The sequence below is a fragment of the Phoenix dactylifera genome, unplaced genomic scaffold, assembly GCF_009389715.1.
Source record: "Phoenix dactylifera cultivar Barhee BC4 unplaced genomic scaffold, palm_55x_up_171113_PBpolish2nd_filt_p 000299F, whole genome shotgun sequence".
Lineage (NCBI taxonomy): Eukaryota > Viridiplantae > Streptophyta > Magnoliopsida > Arecales > Arecaceae > Phoenix > Phoenix dactylifera.
In genome coordinates this window covers 25,145-42,847 of record NW_024067776.1, presented here as the reverse complement: position 1 = coordinate 42,847, position 17,703 = coordinate 25,145, and the positions used below count along the sequence as shown (strand labels likewise).

Here is a 17,703-nt window from a genome sequence, read left to right as displayed (position 1 = left end):
TACAATGATTGTCTAGTAGGAAAAAAAATCAAAACCGCCTCCCTTGCAACAATCACCTGCCATCCCATCAAAGCCTACAAAATATGAGGGATGTTGATGTCTTCTGTGGTCTCGAGCGAAATATATGAGATGCTTAAGAGATGGATTTATTTATAAACCATAACATAACAGATGGGTTGTTATAATTGTTGAGGATAACTCTCAAAAAGAATTTGTCATATTTAATGAACATATATGATGGAGATGTATGAAACTTGATCAATATGTGGTCATAAATAAGTTGGGAGAGAATCATGTTTTAAGGACCATATATGAGATTTAGTCCTTCATAATGGAAAGGAGAAAGATTGATATAAATGATTTAGTGCAAACGTTAATAGGTGGGGTGAAAAATATGCAAATGAATATACAAAAAAAACTAATGTCTCAACATCAAGTTTTATTGCCTGATATGGAACGGATCGACACAGTATAGCTACCTGCTCATCCTCATACAGGCATCTTCACTCAAACATCATCGGACTACATCAGCCATCATAAAACCATGGCCATTAAACAAAACGCCACCACCTGACCACAACAATCAAGGAGAATGCAAACATGTAAAAAGGAGATGCAGTGATATACTCGGACTGCTTTCTCAAGCAATCATGTTATAACTTGAGTGCCATATCATGACCCATATCTGATCATACGGTAGAGACAATCCTCCAAAAAAACGTAGTGAATTTAACAAACAAAATATCAAAAATGGCAGAGAAAAAGGTGGGAGAGATGGAGACTCATTTTCTTTTTCCCACTTTACAAAATGCTGAGCAGCAGCAACATGCCGTTGAAACAAATTCTCACCTGCTCGGTCACCCTGTAGACACAATTTCTTTGTAATAAATGCTCACCAGCTCAATCACCCTGTAGACAATAGAGCTGGCGGATGTTCCCAGAAGCTGCCATTAGAAACACGGACTTCAGTAAAACTTTTCTTGTTTCAGTTTGTAATGAAGCACAGAATTCAAATGATCACATTCACATAGGTTCCTTAACATATATCAGCAATTAATTTGAGAACCGAATGGTACAAAAGCAAGGCCATCTGGCTCTCCTTGGATACAAGTGCCAACTTCTCAGGTTGAAGCTAAATCAAACTGTTGCACTGGGCTTGATTCTGAGTTAATACAAGATTGCATCCTTCTAGTTGTCATTCATTAATGACCATCAGGAAAATCCTTATATGCAACAGTTGAAAGGTAAAATTTCATCTGAAGATTCCAGTGTGATGTTGCTTTCCTTTTTGTTGTGGAAAGGGCATACATGAATTTGTTGCATAACATGTTTTCTCAAAAAAAAAAAAAGATGTATAAAACGGTTGCTACCGTTGGATAGCTAAATAAATGTCTTTAATGAACATATTAGCTTTGGACAAATGAAGGCATCATGTACTTCCAATGAAAACAAAATGAAACCAGAAGTGAGAGGCATCTGGATTCCAGCTGTTGCTGCAAAATGCATGAGCTATGGTCTGAATGCGAACGTTATTTTGGTGTTTTTGGTATCCAAGCTAGGTATGTAGGAGAAAATGAATTAGAACATATGAGTTATAATAAATTATGTATGTACCCAGTCAAGTTGCCGCAAAATCTTACTAACAAACATGTAAGTCTTTTATTCTCATGAGATAATGAATATTATCTCTAGAATATCATCTATTTCAATTGATGTGATGCATGAGTGATCTAGATACAAAACATCAAACTTGTATAGAAGGCAAAAGGCAGAGTAAGTTACCATAGAGCCAGTCCTTAAAATGAACATGAACAGCACATGCCATTTCCCGTTTCCTGCTCTCCTCAAGTTGTGCATCCCTTATAGCTTGTTGGATGTCGCACACAATTGAATTCTGGAAAAGAACCATCCATATAGAATATTTCGATGGATCAGACTCAAGACCAATATTTATACAGAACACAGACTGTAAACAAAATGCAAAGCAAGAGTGCTGTAACAGGTTATATGAAATCAAGTCATAAAGAACATGTTGTACATACATACATATATACAAAATCATATATTACATAATACATATAAAAGCCAATGCATAGCGGCAATATAAGTTGGTAGCCTTCTAGGATTAGGCCACATACATTTTTCTTCTCGGACGCCTTATAAATCTCGGGCAATGGAAATGGATTGTATTTTGTGGACCCTGGTGATTCAACTCCAAACCATTTAGGAATCTGCAATAAGAAGGTATGAAAGGTCAAACATCTAGTCCTGCGACAGATACCAATGACAGAAGAATGCACAAGCAAGTTCAATTTATCCAGTTATAATAAAACTTAGATATCCAAGTGGAAGTAAGAGAACAAAACATTTTGTGCAGCACAAGCAAATCTAAGAGTCAAGAAGAAAATATTAATTATTGCCTACTGAGAGACATGTCCAAAGACGAATAATTCATGAAAGAAAATATGTTATCCTAGGGGCAGAGGATGACATAACACCTGACAACTTCACATCCATAGAGCAACCAAACAAAACGATGATGCATACCAGAAAATCTGAGAACTGATCAGGGTCAAGACATGTAGCAGATTCAGCTTGGACATCAGAGACTCCTGCAGGATGAGAAAGTGAATCATGAGGATCAACCATGCCCAACACAAGGGGTTCATTCCATCTATTGATAGTTGCATCAATGCCAACTTGGGCCATGTGTTCCTCCAGCTGCGAATAAAAGGTATTGTAGGGGGCCACCTGTTGAAAGAAAAAAGATAAGATATTAGTTTTAAAGACAAATTAGATGATTCCATATACAGATGTTTACAGTTTAAAGAGAATCAAGTCATACATGGTCATACATGGTCTAAACTGTAAAAATTTAAACAGAATCACTGTTTATTTAAGATCCATGTTGAAGTGGAGGGGGGATTCTGGGAATGGATTTGCAGCATTGATCCAAAGATATTGTAGTGGTAACCAAAGCAATATGTGACCCCATTCTTTAACAGTGTAACTCTCTGGAGGCTTTAGATGTTTTTAATCTCTATCTCTCCAGCTCATACATAAATGATTGTAGTTTGGTGGAGCATCATTTGGATAAACAGAACAGAAGGATGAGGAAGTTTGTTGAAATATGCAAGAGAAATTAAAATGCAAAAGATGGTTTACAAGGACTCCAGATGTGGTAGGTTGGAGTGGATCTAGGTGAGGAGAATCAGGTGTTAGTGATAAACTAGAAGACCAATGACTGAGCCCCTGTGGAAGTCATTTCACATTGAAACGGAGAGCATGTTTTATCACTGGCTGAACATGATGTAATGACCTAAGTTTTGGTTATTTATGCACCCAATTCTTTAACTACCTAGTACCAAGACAATAACCCTAGAACCAACTTTTTCTGTAGAGATTGCTTTCAGTAGAAGGTAGAGAGTACAAAAGAATGATTTTATGATACTCTTTTATATGACCCACTTCCCCACATTATTGCTTTCAAAATTTCAGTATTGCTTTCACAATTTCAAGAGGGGAATTAGTTTAGGCCTGATCGGTGAAGTTGTTAGAACTTCCAAATTATCAGTATTCTCGTATATTTAAACTAACAACAACATGAAATCAAAATTCCAAGCACATGCCAGACCACTAACAGAATTTACACAAACCATATGCATGATCTTGAGTTACAACTTCAAATCTACACTAAAAGGATATTGAACTGAAAGTTAAAGCACCAACTCACTTGTAATTTATGATTATCTCCTAGAATAAGAGGTTGCTGATTAACCCCCAAGAAAAACACACATTCACGACAATTTGCAATGCAAATGCGTTTTGCAGCTGTAATGACTTGTACCCTTTCACAATGCTCCACTCTCACAGCCTGCGAACATGTAAAAATCGTAATTATGACATTCACAGCAAGCAAGTACAGCAGATACGCGGTGCAACTGTCTCTAACTTTAGCCTTCAATATTTGCTCTTCTATGCATAAAAGTCATAGCAATCTATAACTACAAATACCAAAATCACCAATGTCAATAGCATGGAAAATCTACTGAGATGACATTTCCAACATTCTCCAAACTCCGGAACCCAGATGTTGTTTGCCAGTAAACAACATGAACACAATCCATCTTTAAAAATGTTCCACTTTCATCTTGGCAGCCAGACCCTAAGAAGAACAGATATTGGCTCCAAATATATACATTTAAAACGTAGTGAACAAGGATTGCTCTTCTAGTTTCTTTCCATTCCCATTATTAGCTATGTTAGAGCCTTGTAGTACAATATACTAGAAAGATCACTTTTTTGTTGCATGGCACCATGGACACTACTAAAGATGGTCTGAACTTTCAACAGAAATGATTTAATTTTGATTTCTCAAGCTGATAACCAAATCCAAAAGCATGTAAGCATTTATTAGTTTATACAAATAAAGTTTCATATGTTGCAACCTAAACTATTGTGGTTTCATCCCCATGGTCAAAAAAAGAGGGAGGGGAGATGAGATTACTCTGACAGAAAGTGACATATAAAATGGGACAGATATCCATTATTGACTAATTGATTCTGCAGCCGCTCATTATGCAAACATTGACTGTTTGAGGGGCTTATAAACTTTCGCATTTCTTGTATATTAAAAGTTCATATGGACTAATAACCTTATATTTACTATTTGTAATTACGATGCCTTGTACATCATCTGAACTTCCAATTGAATTGTTGCAATAAAAGCTTATCAGTATATTCTAATAATAGTTCTTCCTCTATGTAACAGCACTACCAAGTCAGTACAAGCCCTGTACCACCCCGTACCGAGGTGTAGCGAGATGTGTACCAATCCATACCGAAGTGTACCAACCTGTATCGAGGCATACCGAGATAAATAGTTAAAAAGCTATTTTGGTACAGAGTGCATACTGTACCATACCGTACTAAACTGATAAGGTACCAATATGATACCCAGTACCGAGATTGTGGATGTTGGCTACTAAAACTTTTAAATTTGTAGGCTAACAATCTCTTAAGGTCTCCAATAAGTTGAAACTAAGAGCTAGACTTATATTTCATGAACAAGCTGGAATACAACAGTTTAATAAGCAAGCGCAGGATAATATAGAATGACTGCATCATGAACTAAAACCAGACCAACAACCTTGTACAGCATGAAACTATGAAACATTCAACGATACTGTATAGACATTTTAATCATGAGCAGAGAAATTCTATACATCAATTCAATGCCAAAATAAAATGAAATAGATATTACAATTGTTCTGGTCAAGGTTTCAAGTACTGGTTTTGGTACCGGTACAACCCGTACCCAAATTTGGTAGTCCTTCTCTTGGTACCAACACTTGGTATGATACATTTCTTGGTACCAATACTTGGCATGGAGGGTGTACCAAGTACCAATTCCCTACCAGTACTGTGCAAAGTACATCCCATCTGGCCGGCATGGTCTGGCATGTAGAACCTTGGTTTTGATTGTATTTCCTACAATGATGGAGGTACTAAGCAGCTTGAGAGTGAAATCATAATAGCATCATGCATACCTTACCAATAGCTCCTAGAACAATAGTTGTATCAGAACATCCATAAACTGTAGCATACTTCAGAGGTGAGAGTACATAAATTACTGAGTCATGGCAATTCAAGACCTGCAGTGCAACAAATAAATCTATGGGGAAATTTTTGTAATGAACTTTAAATGTCTAGCTCGATAATAGCTTTGGTAATTTCAATTAATTAACTACATGGGTAAATACAACAACATGATACTAAGAATGAATTATAGGATATGCAGAATAGCAGTTGATATGTATCATTATGCACCTATTGCAGGAATAAAATCGTCATAACATTACCAACCTTTTCAGTGTCAATTTGAAGGAAAAATCAAATTGCTCATATTAGTCCTGGTGTCTCTAAAAGTGAGATAGGTAAGTAATTAATGACTACTTATTGTAACTTACAATCTTACAGAAAGAAGAAACTATTGCAAAAGGAATTGAAAAATAGTAAAATAGTTTCCAAAAGGAATTTGCTTGATTTTTGAAGTCGAGAAAGTTAAGACTTAAGAGAGTTGGCACTAATTAGGAACCGACCATGAAACGTTCTCTGATGGATCATGTGTTGGTTAACATAACCTTCCTTTTTAAGTTTAAATTAGACAAGGCAACTCTTCTTTTTTCCTGGATGAGTTATGATAAACCTAAAAGGAGAATTAGAATTGGACCTAGCAAGGCCTCTATGTCTGTGGCTTTCTAACAAATCAAAAAAAGTGGTCCAAGTAAAATTTGAGATCCACTTAAACCATCAAAACAAAAAAATTGCATTAGCATCTGTTGAGAAGATCTTTCAGTTGAATTATCTCAAAAAGAACTCATGACTTTTTAAATAGAGAAGCCAGACTCCAAGCCAACAAGAAGTAATGATGCCGCATCATTTCTTTTCTCCCCACAGAAAAGGTATATACATTTGTGTGAATAAGTACGAGCTACTGCCCATCATCCTCCATGTTGTTTAAAGGTAGGTGTGGAAAGAGAGAAGCACTTGATCCACGATGAAGCAAAGACTTAACAATTATATAATATTGTCTTTATCAGGATGATGGCAGGTCCTAGTTAGGAACTAGAAACTTACTTTTGCCACTTGGAACCTATGACAGTTATTTTGTTCTTGCTTGGGCAGTTGTACTGTTCCTTAAATCTTTGTTTAATTTTTTTTTTCATTTCTTTGTTATGGAAGATTGTATTTTTATATATAAGGCGTGCTAATCTTTAGCAGTCAATTATCAATATACATCTCAAAACTGGCATCCAGATTTTTTTTCCCTGTATTTCATATTTTTATGGCAGCAGAATGGTTGTCATCCATACCAACAAGAGGACTATTATCATACTTTCTTTGTAACAAACTGGCATTGCTATTTTGTTTCACATTATCATACTTTCTTACTATTATCATCTCTATAGATTTCAAAAGAAATGTATGCTCATTCCTTTTCTGTTTTTTCATAAGTATACAATATCATCATCGTAATTAAGAAGACAACCAATTTGCTTCAACATACACCCTTCTTAAGTTATAAATTGCAAAACTCTCTTGAGATAGAAATGAAGACAATAACCAGCGTTAATTTGCAACCGAAATATGCATGCTATTCAAATATGAAGAATCAACTTGACAATAAAATTGGAAATGCACCTCGAACTTTCCTAAAAAAAGAAGAGAAGTTGGGTGAGGGAGTTGGCAAGCAATAAATAATAACTTTCCCTCAAGGTGTTCTTTCTTTCTCTCAAGAATTTTAACAATTTTCACCATGCAGTATACTATAATCTATGTGGTTCAATCTGAATCAAATCAATGAATGCCAGCAATTACGTACTTCAGTCAAAAGGCAATGACAACAAACAAATAAATGATCAATAAAATCGAATGCATGGTTGCAACTAGATAGCACAATTTTATGGATACGTTCTGTCCTTATAAATGTGAGAAAATTATCAATGAACTGCTTAATATCATAGTAAAGAATGACTGGTCAACATAATTAAAGTTGCATGTAGTTCTCAGACCCAATTAAACAAGGTTTCTTCATTCTGTTGATGAATATACCAGCTTTTAATCTATGGGCACAAACAAAACTGAGAGCACCACATTACAAAGCATCAAACTTTCTTGCATATAGCATTTGATATTTCAATTTCTGATGCAGGGGATGAGGGGAAAGCCTTTGCACCAAATGACAATGGCAATCCACCCACATGTATAAATTCTTTAAGAGCAGAAATTGCTCATAAGAAGTTTAAGACATGCTGTAGATTGATATTCTTAATTGTTGGGACGGTTATGCACTGCAAGACAAAATCCCTGAGGATTTCTTTTTTCTCTCCATCATTTGTTTCAGTACTGACAGTCTCATGCAAGATGGATGAAAGGAAAAGGTCCCAAATCTGCAAGTTTTCAGTTATCTTATTCTTCAATCAAGAACTAATGGTTAAGAAAATCTTTAATTGACTAAAGATTCATCTTTGAATAAAAATATAGAATTGAAACGCCTTCAAGAACCTTTTCTTTTACATAGGATTAGTTGAAATCATAATTGATTATATTTTGTTTTATGGATGATCCTAAAGCCACTAGACTAATACAAGGTATAGAGTTTGTAACTTGAAAGCATGTAATGGAATGACCAGCTAACCAACTGAACTCTCTCTATAAGTTCAATACTTTCTAAATAAAGCTTTATAAACTTCTATATTTTAACTTCAATATTTCTTGCTAAGTCCTTTCCATAGACAAACTCTCCTAGCAAACCGACTAAAGTATCTGATACAGGCCCAACTAACAAGGAGCCGAAAGGCTATTAAAATGATACATGGTTTGCATAATACATTGACTCCTTGGTATGTAATGTTGGATACCAACCAATATAATGTGTATCCTGCAATGAGGGTTGGAAAGGGTTAATGTCGTGTCAAGGTAGGTTTCTGTCTTTACTCCTCAGAGCAAGGAATACAGATCCATCCCAAACCGCCCAGTTTGAGGCATACCAAGCCGTACCGGCAACGGACCGAGATGGTTCCAATATGCAAAATGGTAAATCGACAGGTCGGAGAAGAGGGAGAAGAAAAGAGAGGAAGAGACAGAGGAGGAGGAAAGGACAGGGAGAGGGAGGGAGGGCTACCGGAGGCCTCCAGAGGGTGTCGGAGGAGCGTCGAAGGGCCAGAACAAGGGCTCCACTCTCCAGACCCATGTTTCATTCCAAACAAGGGTCCGTCTGGGCTCCTTTTTTTATTTTGAAAATTTTAAGTGAAATCGGCAAGGAGTTTGCTAATTTCACTTAAAATTTTTAAAATAAAAAAATAAACCCCGACGGACCCTTATTTCGAACGAAACAGGGTTCGGAGGGCAAAGCCCCTGCTCCGGCCCTCTAGCGCCCTCCGAAGGCCTCCGGCAGCCCTCCCTCCCTCTCCCTTACTCCCCCTCTCTCTCTCTTCCTCTCTTCCGTTCTCCCTCTCCCGCTACCTCGCCCTCTCTGTTGTGTCGATACGGGCCCACATGGAACAGCACGGGGGCATACCGAACCATGCTACTAACCCAACCGGTATGAGCTCCGGTACCAACACGGCAGACCTTGCCCAGAGTCTCCACCAAAAAAAATTTTGCAAGCTAGAGAGCATTAGAGTCACGAGATTTGAGAATGGTGTATTTAACTAAAGATTCGACAACTAAGAAGGATTCCAGTTGATTTTCTCTTCTTTTGTTCTACCATGCTGAGTTTTGTTTTTTAATGATCACTATAATATGACGAACAAACAGCAATTCATGAATTCTTCTATGAAACCATCAAGTTAAACTAGAAGCAAGAAATAGCTCGGAACATTTTAAGTGAGAAATGGGTCTTTACTTTCTTGCAAAACAATTTATAAACCTGATGTAAGTTGGAAATGATTCTTGATATCCTGTTATTGTCGGACCAACCACACCCCATTAAAAAAATGTAGTTTCATAAGTAAATGGATTATTGTGATTATTGTTTACGTAAAATTAATTAAAAATAGGATGAGATTGTTAGCACTCACTATAAAATTTGAGGCCCCCGTTTTTTCAAAAAAAAGTTCTTCCTAGTAGAAAGAATATCAGTAATACCACATGCCAACACTATATAGTCCAACCATGGCAAAGTTCAACAGATTAAAATGTAAACAGGGGGCATCATAACTTGCACAGAAGGACTAAGAGATTCCTGGATCAAATGCCTACTTCCAACATTAAAATCTTTGTATATTTCACTCTCACCTTAACAGAGTGGCCCCTTAATATCACATGCCTGCTTCACTACAGAAGCTTTAGAGAAGCCCTCCACAAAACTCTGGCTCCTTGAATATGTGGCATTGTTATGCACAGTGGTTCCACTCAGTAGTGAGCTGCTGCTTTGGGTCCTTGCATGACTCATGCAGGCATCAGTCATAGACACATCTAGATCTGAGGTGTTAACTGGGCCATTTTCTTTAACTGGTACTTTCTCAGCAGTATGCTCCAATGAAGCAGCTATATTCTGTAAAAGCCAGTCATGAACTTGCACAGCAGACACAGGAACAGCAGGCATGTCCGGATCTGAATTTGCAAAGAATGGAGGTGCCTGTCTCAATGGTATTTCTTCACCACCCTTCTCACAAATTTGAATGAGGAAACCAAGGTGTTCAAACCTTTCTAATGTTAAAACCTACAGGCAATTTGAACAAAATGTAATTCAGAAGCCAACAATGACCTTTTAAATAACTATAACATGTGGGCTATAGAATGCAGAAAGTTCAGTTTTCCATAGGTACCATTAAATGATTGTAGGATGTCAGGAGACTAAATTGTTAAACATTGTCAATTGTTATTCAATACTAATAAAGTCTAAGAAGGCAAAATGAAGATGCACAGTGATATTGGGAATTAATTATATGGATTTCATCACATCTATTCACAGCATTTTTAATTTATTACTGGATTCTGGTGTTTATGCTGCACCGAAATTTATGTAAGATATACTCAGATATTAAATGAACCAGTTAAGCGCTTCAAATTCATCCAAATTTTAGCATATGTAATTTGGACTTAGCATGTAATATATCATGGTATTTCCTTGGGGAAACACCAAATTTTGAATTTTATGATCAGTTTAATGACTGATCTAACCCAATCCACAATTTTACTATTTAGTTGCTTTGTAATACATATCATGTGGTACATGTAACGTCATGTCACTTTTCATTCCTAGGCTGCATAGGCTATATGATTGCAAAGTATTAGTCAATGGAATTTCTGGTTAAGCATATCAAATTGTCGGTTATCCCTGTAGTGTAATAATTATTATCCTTGCTAGTGGTCCCACATCTCCCCAAATCAGCAAGGCAAAATGAACTAATCAGTCACTAGATCTTAATTGAAACATTGACAGTTTAACAATCAAATTAATATGAATGATTATTTCCATCTGATCAATTGGAATGACACTATTATTTCCAGCATTCAAAATAAGGAAACAATGCCATGTTAGATTGTTAAACATTTCTAACATAATGATATTAGATAAGTCAATATCCTCATGGAACTTTTAGATTAACATGTGTACAAATAAGAGAAAAAATATGAAGAATGTATCTTTCCTTGCCAGTTGCCAAAGTAGTATGAGGAGATCAAAAAGAGGAAATGCAGAGTAAAAGGAGCACTCAAGCAATCCCCACCTGCATAGCAGACATAGAATGCCCTCAAGAAATGAAATGGGGAAGTAGGACACATTTCAATGTTGTGCCTACTAACCCCTTGCCTAACCAGAGAACTAGGATAAGGCCAAGTAGCCACCTATATGTTTCCCTAGAACTCATGAGGTAGAGCAAAACAGGAGTAAATAATCCTCACTGTTGGTAACCTTATAGTATTCACTATGATCTCCTTTTAGATGGCTGCCGTGGTAAATATTTTAACATGGCCACCAGTCATGCAACATTTGCACCTTTTGAGGATAAATCACAGATCTCCATCTATAGCTAGGTGATATTACTTCACAGTGGAATTGGTTCTAACCATGGTATGTCGTACCGATCCAAACCAGATGGTACGGAGCATACCATACCGTACCGTACCGGTTTAGCACCGATATTTGGTACGGTGGCGTACCGACATTCGGTATGCCAAAAAATTACGTACCCTACCATACCGACACTCTGCTAGTGTGGCACCGGTACAGAGTCTAATACCGAGACGGCGAACCTTGGTTCTAACACTCCAACTATAAATTCTCATGACATCCTCCTCTAAAAGATAGACAACATTGTGTGAGCTCCAATATGGAAACAAGCTCCTTGAATTCCTCAGGGATGGCCACTACATAGGGCTATTAACAAGCCAAGCTCCAGTATGGCCTGCCTTATCTTGAAGTAAACTACTCAGAGTAATCTCACAGATATAGTAAGCCCTAATCATGATTACTAGGCCAAGCCCAAGCACAACCAGAAAACTTTTTTGAAAGCCCACGACTGAGTTTGGAAGATTCAAGGCAAGTAGAGACTTTGTGGTTCTCCTTGGATATCTATAGTGATTGAGAACAAAATATCCCTCACCTCCATAAGCTACAAGGCAACAAATAGGTGGCAAGCGCCATCAACTACCTATGATGCCCTCATATATGTAGCAAATTAATGTTGCAGCTAGACTTATTCATGAGCCGTGCTGGGCTGGGCTGGGCCGAGCTTTGCCTAAATGTCAACACAATTTTCTTAGGTCCAGGCCCAGCCAACCTTCGAGCCTACCTTCCATGCCCAAGCTTAAGGCTTCATGATCATTTTTTTTTTCTAAAAGGTACTAAAAAATACTAAGAAAGGCTTTAAAAAAATTCTGAAAAAAAAGAAGCAAAATATGAATAATTAAATATTACCAACAACCTCCAATATGTTTATTGTCCCATTAAGTTTACATATCAACAATAATTGTCGATTAAGTCTATAAATACATCAAACATAAACAAATAGCACAAGAAAAAATTAAAAAAAGGCCACATCAGTCTTGGGCTGGCTTAATCCCCAAGCCCGAGCTTGACCCATTTATTAAACTGGCCTATTTTCAAGGTCTGACCCAACTCTATGGGCCTAAAATCTTTGGCCTGAGCCCACCAAGAAGACTTTGGGCTCAGGTAGGCCAAGCAGGACGCCCAACCCATGAATGGTGAGGGTTGAGAAAAGGATGGCCAAGGAACAAAACCATGGCACCCAAAGGAGCTCAAGTTCAGCAAAGAGGTGAAGACATGAGCAAGGGGAATGGGAATTTCCAAATGGAAAGATAAATTAATTTTGGTGCATCAAAATTGATATGTGCCATGCATCTAAGTTAAATAAATGATTCAAACAATTTAAAATTTATAACACCCTAAAAATCAAGCATTATCCAGATTACTCAAAGTCCACTTTGGTTCTTCACGAGATATTTTTATCACTAGAGTTGTCAATCACGAAGTGCTTGTTATATCCCTTCTCCTGAAATCCTAACACTCCAAATGAAACATCACATATGACCTACATCAAGCATTGATTACAGCTACTAATTGGCAGTTTTTCCATCACAACATTCAAAATATTCATTATCATTAGCGAATTTTTCTAACCATTATAAGCAGATATAGATTCCTTGCTTCTTAAGATTATAATATTAGAAAACTTATGAAATGTAACAATCAATAATGCTTGTAGCCGACTTAGACTGCAGGAGAGAGACAGAAATTACTAAATCATCTGGTTGCTGAAGCATATATTATATAATGCAATCATTAAAATGGTATATTTCTTTATTTCTAAGAAAACAAAAGAAATACTGAAAGGAAATAATGCAGACAAAGGTTGCAAATAAGACTGACTAAAATTACAAAAGCATGGTTCTGGACTAAAGTTGTAGCTGTATACCCACCATAGACTCATCACCCTCGCCTTCAACAGATTCAGCCAAAAGATTGAGTATGTTGGCCATATGCTTCTGCAGATAAGACAACTGATGTGCCTCTTCATCAGCTTGTGAATGCATAGAACGCCGACTATTACTACGTACGAGCTGCACTTAAAAAAACACTATCTTAAATCACTAAAACCTCTAGAGCATGAATACGCGGTAAACATATGTAACATTAACATGATTTAAGTGTCAAAGCATAGAGCATGTATAATCAACATGATGACTAATTTTAAAATGATGAGTGCAGGGTCCACTTTTGACCTCCAAATTTTTGATTTTTTTCTTATAAGGTAAGATATCTGAAGCTCCTCCATCCAAAGGAAACAGAGTAATACACACCGAAAGCATCTTTACATTTATGTTCAGCACAAAAAATAACAAAACCACTTCCTCAACCTCAATTGAAGATGTAATTTGCTAGACGTAGTCAGCCTCATCCAGGAAATGCCACATATCTGTCCATTCATTTCAAAACTCAAACGGCACATCTACATTGACTAGTAGATTAACAGCAATTTCAAATATATACTACTTCGGTACATGCTCAACAGATCACGCATGCTTCTATCTATGACAAAGCTACTTGCTGTGCACATCAACACCATGCACCAGGTTTCAAATATCAGCACAAACATTGTTCACCAATACGTGTTTCAATGGGAGAATTTCCCAATCAATTCCATGCATTACAATGTCCCTTTCCATTTAAAGCTTGATCTTGTTTCAGTTTCCAACGTTTCCCACAATAGCAACTCTAATAAATGGCAACAAGCTTCGGGAAAGTATCCATCAGTCGCATGCATGAAATATTCAGTATGACGTTAGCAATCCCACCGAAACGTCATGAATCAAAAGGCACTTCCTTCGCATGCTCGGACACCAAATGAAAGGCATTCCTGCTAAAGTTCCTCTTTTCTTCTTTCATACTCCGAATTTTGCCGCAAGCAACTCTATATGATGTCATGCTAGACTAATTCCAGGAAAATACGGATTGATTTCAAATCAGGCATTAGAACTTTGTAAGAAATAAGAGAGAAAGAAATAAGCAGCAAGTGAAAGAAAAGCCTCTACCTGGATCGGCAAGAGCGCAGAGAAATACCCATCGAAGGCTGAGGTGGAGGGCCAGACATCGGCGACGGCGGCGGAATCCTTGTGCGCCTTGGGGAGGAGGCGCTTGTAGGACTGGATGTAGAGGAAGAGAACGAGGTCATAGACGTCGGCCGTCCCGGCGGGGTCTTGGGTACCGGAAGGGAGAACGGAAGCAAGGGTGTCGAGGACGAGCCGGGCGAGGTCTGGCGAGATCTGGAGGGCCTCGGCGAGGGCCAGGGCATCGACGCTGCCGGGGCAGGGAGAGGACAAGCCGAGGAGCTTGTCGCGGAGGGTGCCGAGGGTTAGGGTTCCGTCGGAGAAGATGAGCTTGGGGATGGGGAGGAGACCGTACTCGAAGGGCTCACGGCGGGGGCGGAGGAGGAGAGGGGCGCCGGCGGCGCTGGCGGAGGGCGGAGGAGGGATGGTGGGGGTCGAGGGGTCGGGTCTCTCGTCGCCCATCCCGCTTTGCTTTCTTCGCCTTCTTACTCGTGGTCAGAGGCCTGGGAGGAAAGTACGAGGGCGCGCAGATCTCAGCGCGAATGATATCGGAGTCAAGCGAAACGGGATTGCAGAAGATAATTATTTAAGCTTTTTGCAAATAACACCTTACCAGCGGCTTATCGTTTACAGATATTTGCATTTATATTGTATCCTCATTAAACTTTTGGGCGATCATTTGCATTTCTATCCTTCATATATGCGAATTTATCGCTTTTACCCTTCTGTGCAATTATCCCCTCCGTATCTCTCTCTCTCTCCTTGCGGCGGGTTTACGTGAACCTGCCAATAGCGATTTTGATGGAGCCACCAGCCGGAAGCCACGTCCATTTATTCAACTACTTGAACTTGTTGCAACGATGTGCGTTAAATAAAAAATATATATTATTATATTTTGCAATCACAAATCTCATCCTTTTCACCAATGAGCCGGCTCTGCTGCCATTGATGTTGGGCCCTTCCAAAAAGAGGCAAAGTCAGTTTTAACAGCGTCCTTGATCAAGCAGTTCTAATTAAATAACACCCCTCACTATAAGAAAGAAGAGATTTTCCGACATTTTTTTTCCGACGCTAGGAAGAAGCGTCAGAAAATTTTGGTTCAGCGCCAAACTTTGCCACGCTTCTAAAAAGCGTTGGTAAAGCTTCGAAATCAACGTCTAAAGATTCGACCTACAACGATGCTTATAAGTGTCGTCGGAGGCCAAATCCATTTAAATATCAGTCCCTTCTCAATTGATGCCCTAGTTCTTATAAACTTTTCCTCTCCTCTCCTCCTTTGTCCAGCGCCGACATCAATCCACTGCCTCCTAATATCTTCCCTCCCCTGAAACCCTTAAACCATCGCCACTCTCACCACTTCTCATGTGATCTAGGGCAAAGCAGCCATGGCCACTCGAACTCGAATCCTTAAAGATCCCAAGCCCTCCAAGAATAGTACAAATCCTGCTTCTCCTTCTCTTTTTCTTATTTTTTGCCTCGTGCTTTCTCTCAGCAATCTTTTGATCATTACATCATTTTTTTTCCTTTTGCTTTCACTTTTTCTTCTTTTTTCCCTCAAGTAATGGCGAAATATTTCAAGATATACTCTGGAAAGGAAAAGACAAAGGCTGAGTCCCATAAATCAGGTTTTGAATCATCGAGGTATATTGTTTTTCTCCGCCCCTCTTTTCTTCTTTTTTAATTGACCGTCTTATAAGAGTAGTAGCTCTGGCTTCTGCATTTTGTTCGCAGGAAGGATTCAAGAAAGGTCTTGATGGCCGCCTCTCGGTATTTTTTTTTCTTTTCTTTCTTTAATAAAGTTTTATGTGCATGGTTATTGTCCCTTTGCCTTAATTATCACATGTTTTCTTGAAGGAAATCGTTGCCTGGGAGTAATGCATGTGAAAAGCCTGCTGTGCAAACTAGTCTGAATGGTGGCAAGGTGATTTCGTTGACTTGATCTACGAAATTTTGGTTCTATCCTTTCTTAGAGTTCTTGATTTCCTCCTTAGTTTTGTTTACCGATGCCTAGGTGTTTGTCCCTGTCTTCGGAAAAAAAAATTCGAAGAGTTGATGTTGCTGAGGCTGATATCGTTGATGTTGAGCCAAACGGCTAGGTGGATCTCTGATGTAAGAAGGAATGGGGATGCTGAAGAAAATAAATTTTTTAAAAAAAATTAAAGACTAAAGCCGACTCTTATAATCGTCGGCTTTGAGGCTTTTAGCGACGCTTTTAAGCGTCGCAAGAAAGCATAGCTAAAAACTGATCTTTTACGACGCTTTCCAAAACCATCGAAAAAAACTTTTTACGCTTATAAACGTCAGTAAAGGTCATAAAAAACATCGGAAAAGATGTATTTTTCTGTAGTGCCTTGGCAGTTTTTGTCTATATGTGTAATAAAGGATATTTCTTTCAGTTAATATCTATTAAGTGATTGTGGTTGATTATATCATATATTCTCAACAACTTGTTTTGCTATATGATAGTTTTCATCAAGTACAACATTGTTCGACATAGTTCTTTATGCAAAGCCAAAATACTTTGACCCGATCATGAGAGAGAGAGAGAGAGGTGTGGAGGAAAAGCCGCAAGGATTTCTGACCATCAATATGAGAAAATTATCAGGTTAAGTAGAAGCACAAGGAAACCTAGTGTCATAGTCCCACAATGACGAATCAAAGGAGTGCCACAAGAGTTTACGAGCCTAGGTTGGTCCTCCTCCTAATAGCTTAAGTTTTTGAGCTGTGAGTCCATAACAAGTGATATCGAAATCTGTTGACCCCCTAATGGATTTTGATGAATACAAAACACTAGAGTATAATTCCATTATCTTAACAATTTAATTGAGAAATTCATGTGTTTTTATTAAGAATATTGTTAAGAAATGTCTAGGCAAGTTTCCATAATTTTTATGAATTTATTGAAGAATTTTTTGAGATGAAAGAAAAAGTTCAGGGACAGCCGAGATGTCTCCTGATAGTCTCAGAGACGTCTCTGGCACAAACAGGAAGAACTGGCACACTTGGAGACGTCCCCGGCACCTGCCGGGTCGTCCCCACGATAGCGGAGTCGACTCTCTCAGTAGCGGAGTCGACTCTCTCAGTGGCGGCAGAAAGGCAGTTTTCAAGAGATATGCGCGAGACGTC

General features: G+C 38.2%; 1 protein-coding gene across 1 annotated transcript; it reads right to left on the bottom strand.

Moving 5' to 3' along the window:
- Positions 1-419: 419 nt before the first annotated feature.
- LOC103698146 (TBCC domain-containing protein 1-like) lies at positions 420-15,058 on the bottom strand. Its single transcript, XM_039118031.1, is given in 10 exon segments — positions 420-944; positions 1,783-1,894; positions 2,139-2,231; positions 2,548-2,751; positions 3,734-3,874; positions 5,550-5,654; positions 9,802-9,816; positions 9,818-10,228; positions 13,450-13,590; positions 14,563-15,058. Coding segments are annotated over 10 exon segments (1,743 nt in total). The 5' UTR covers positions 15,040-15,058; the 3' UTR covers positions 420-900.
- Positions 15,059-17,703: the final 2,645 nt, after the last annotated feature.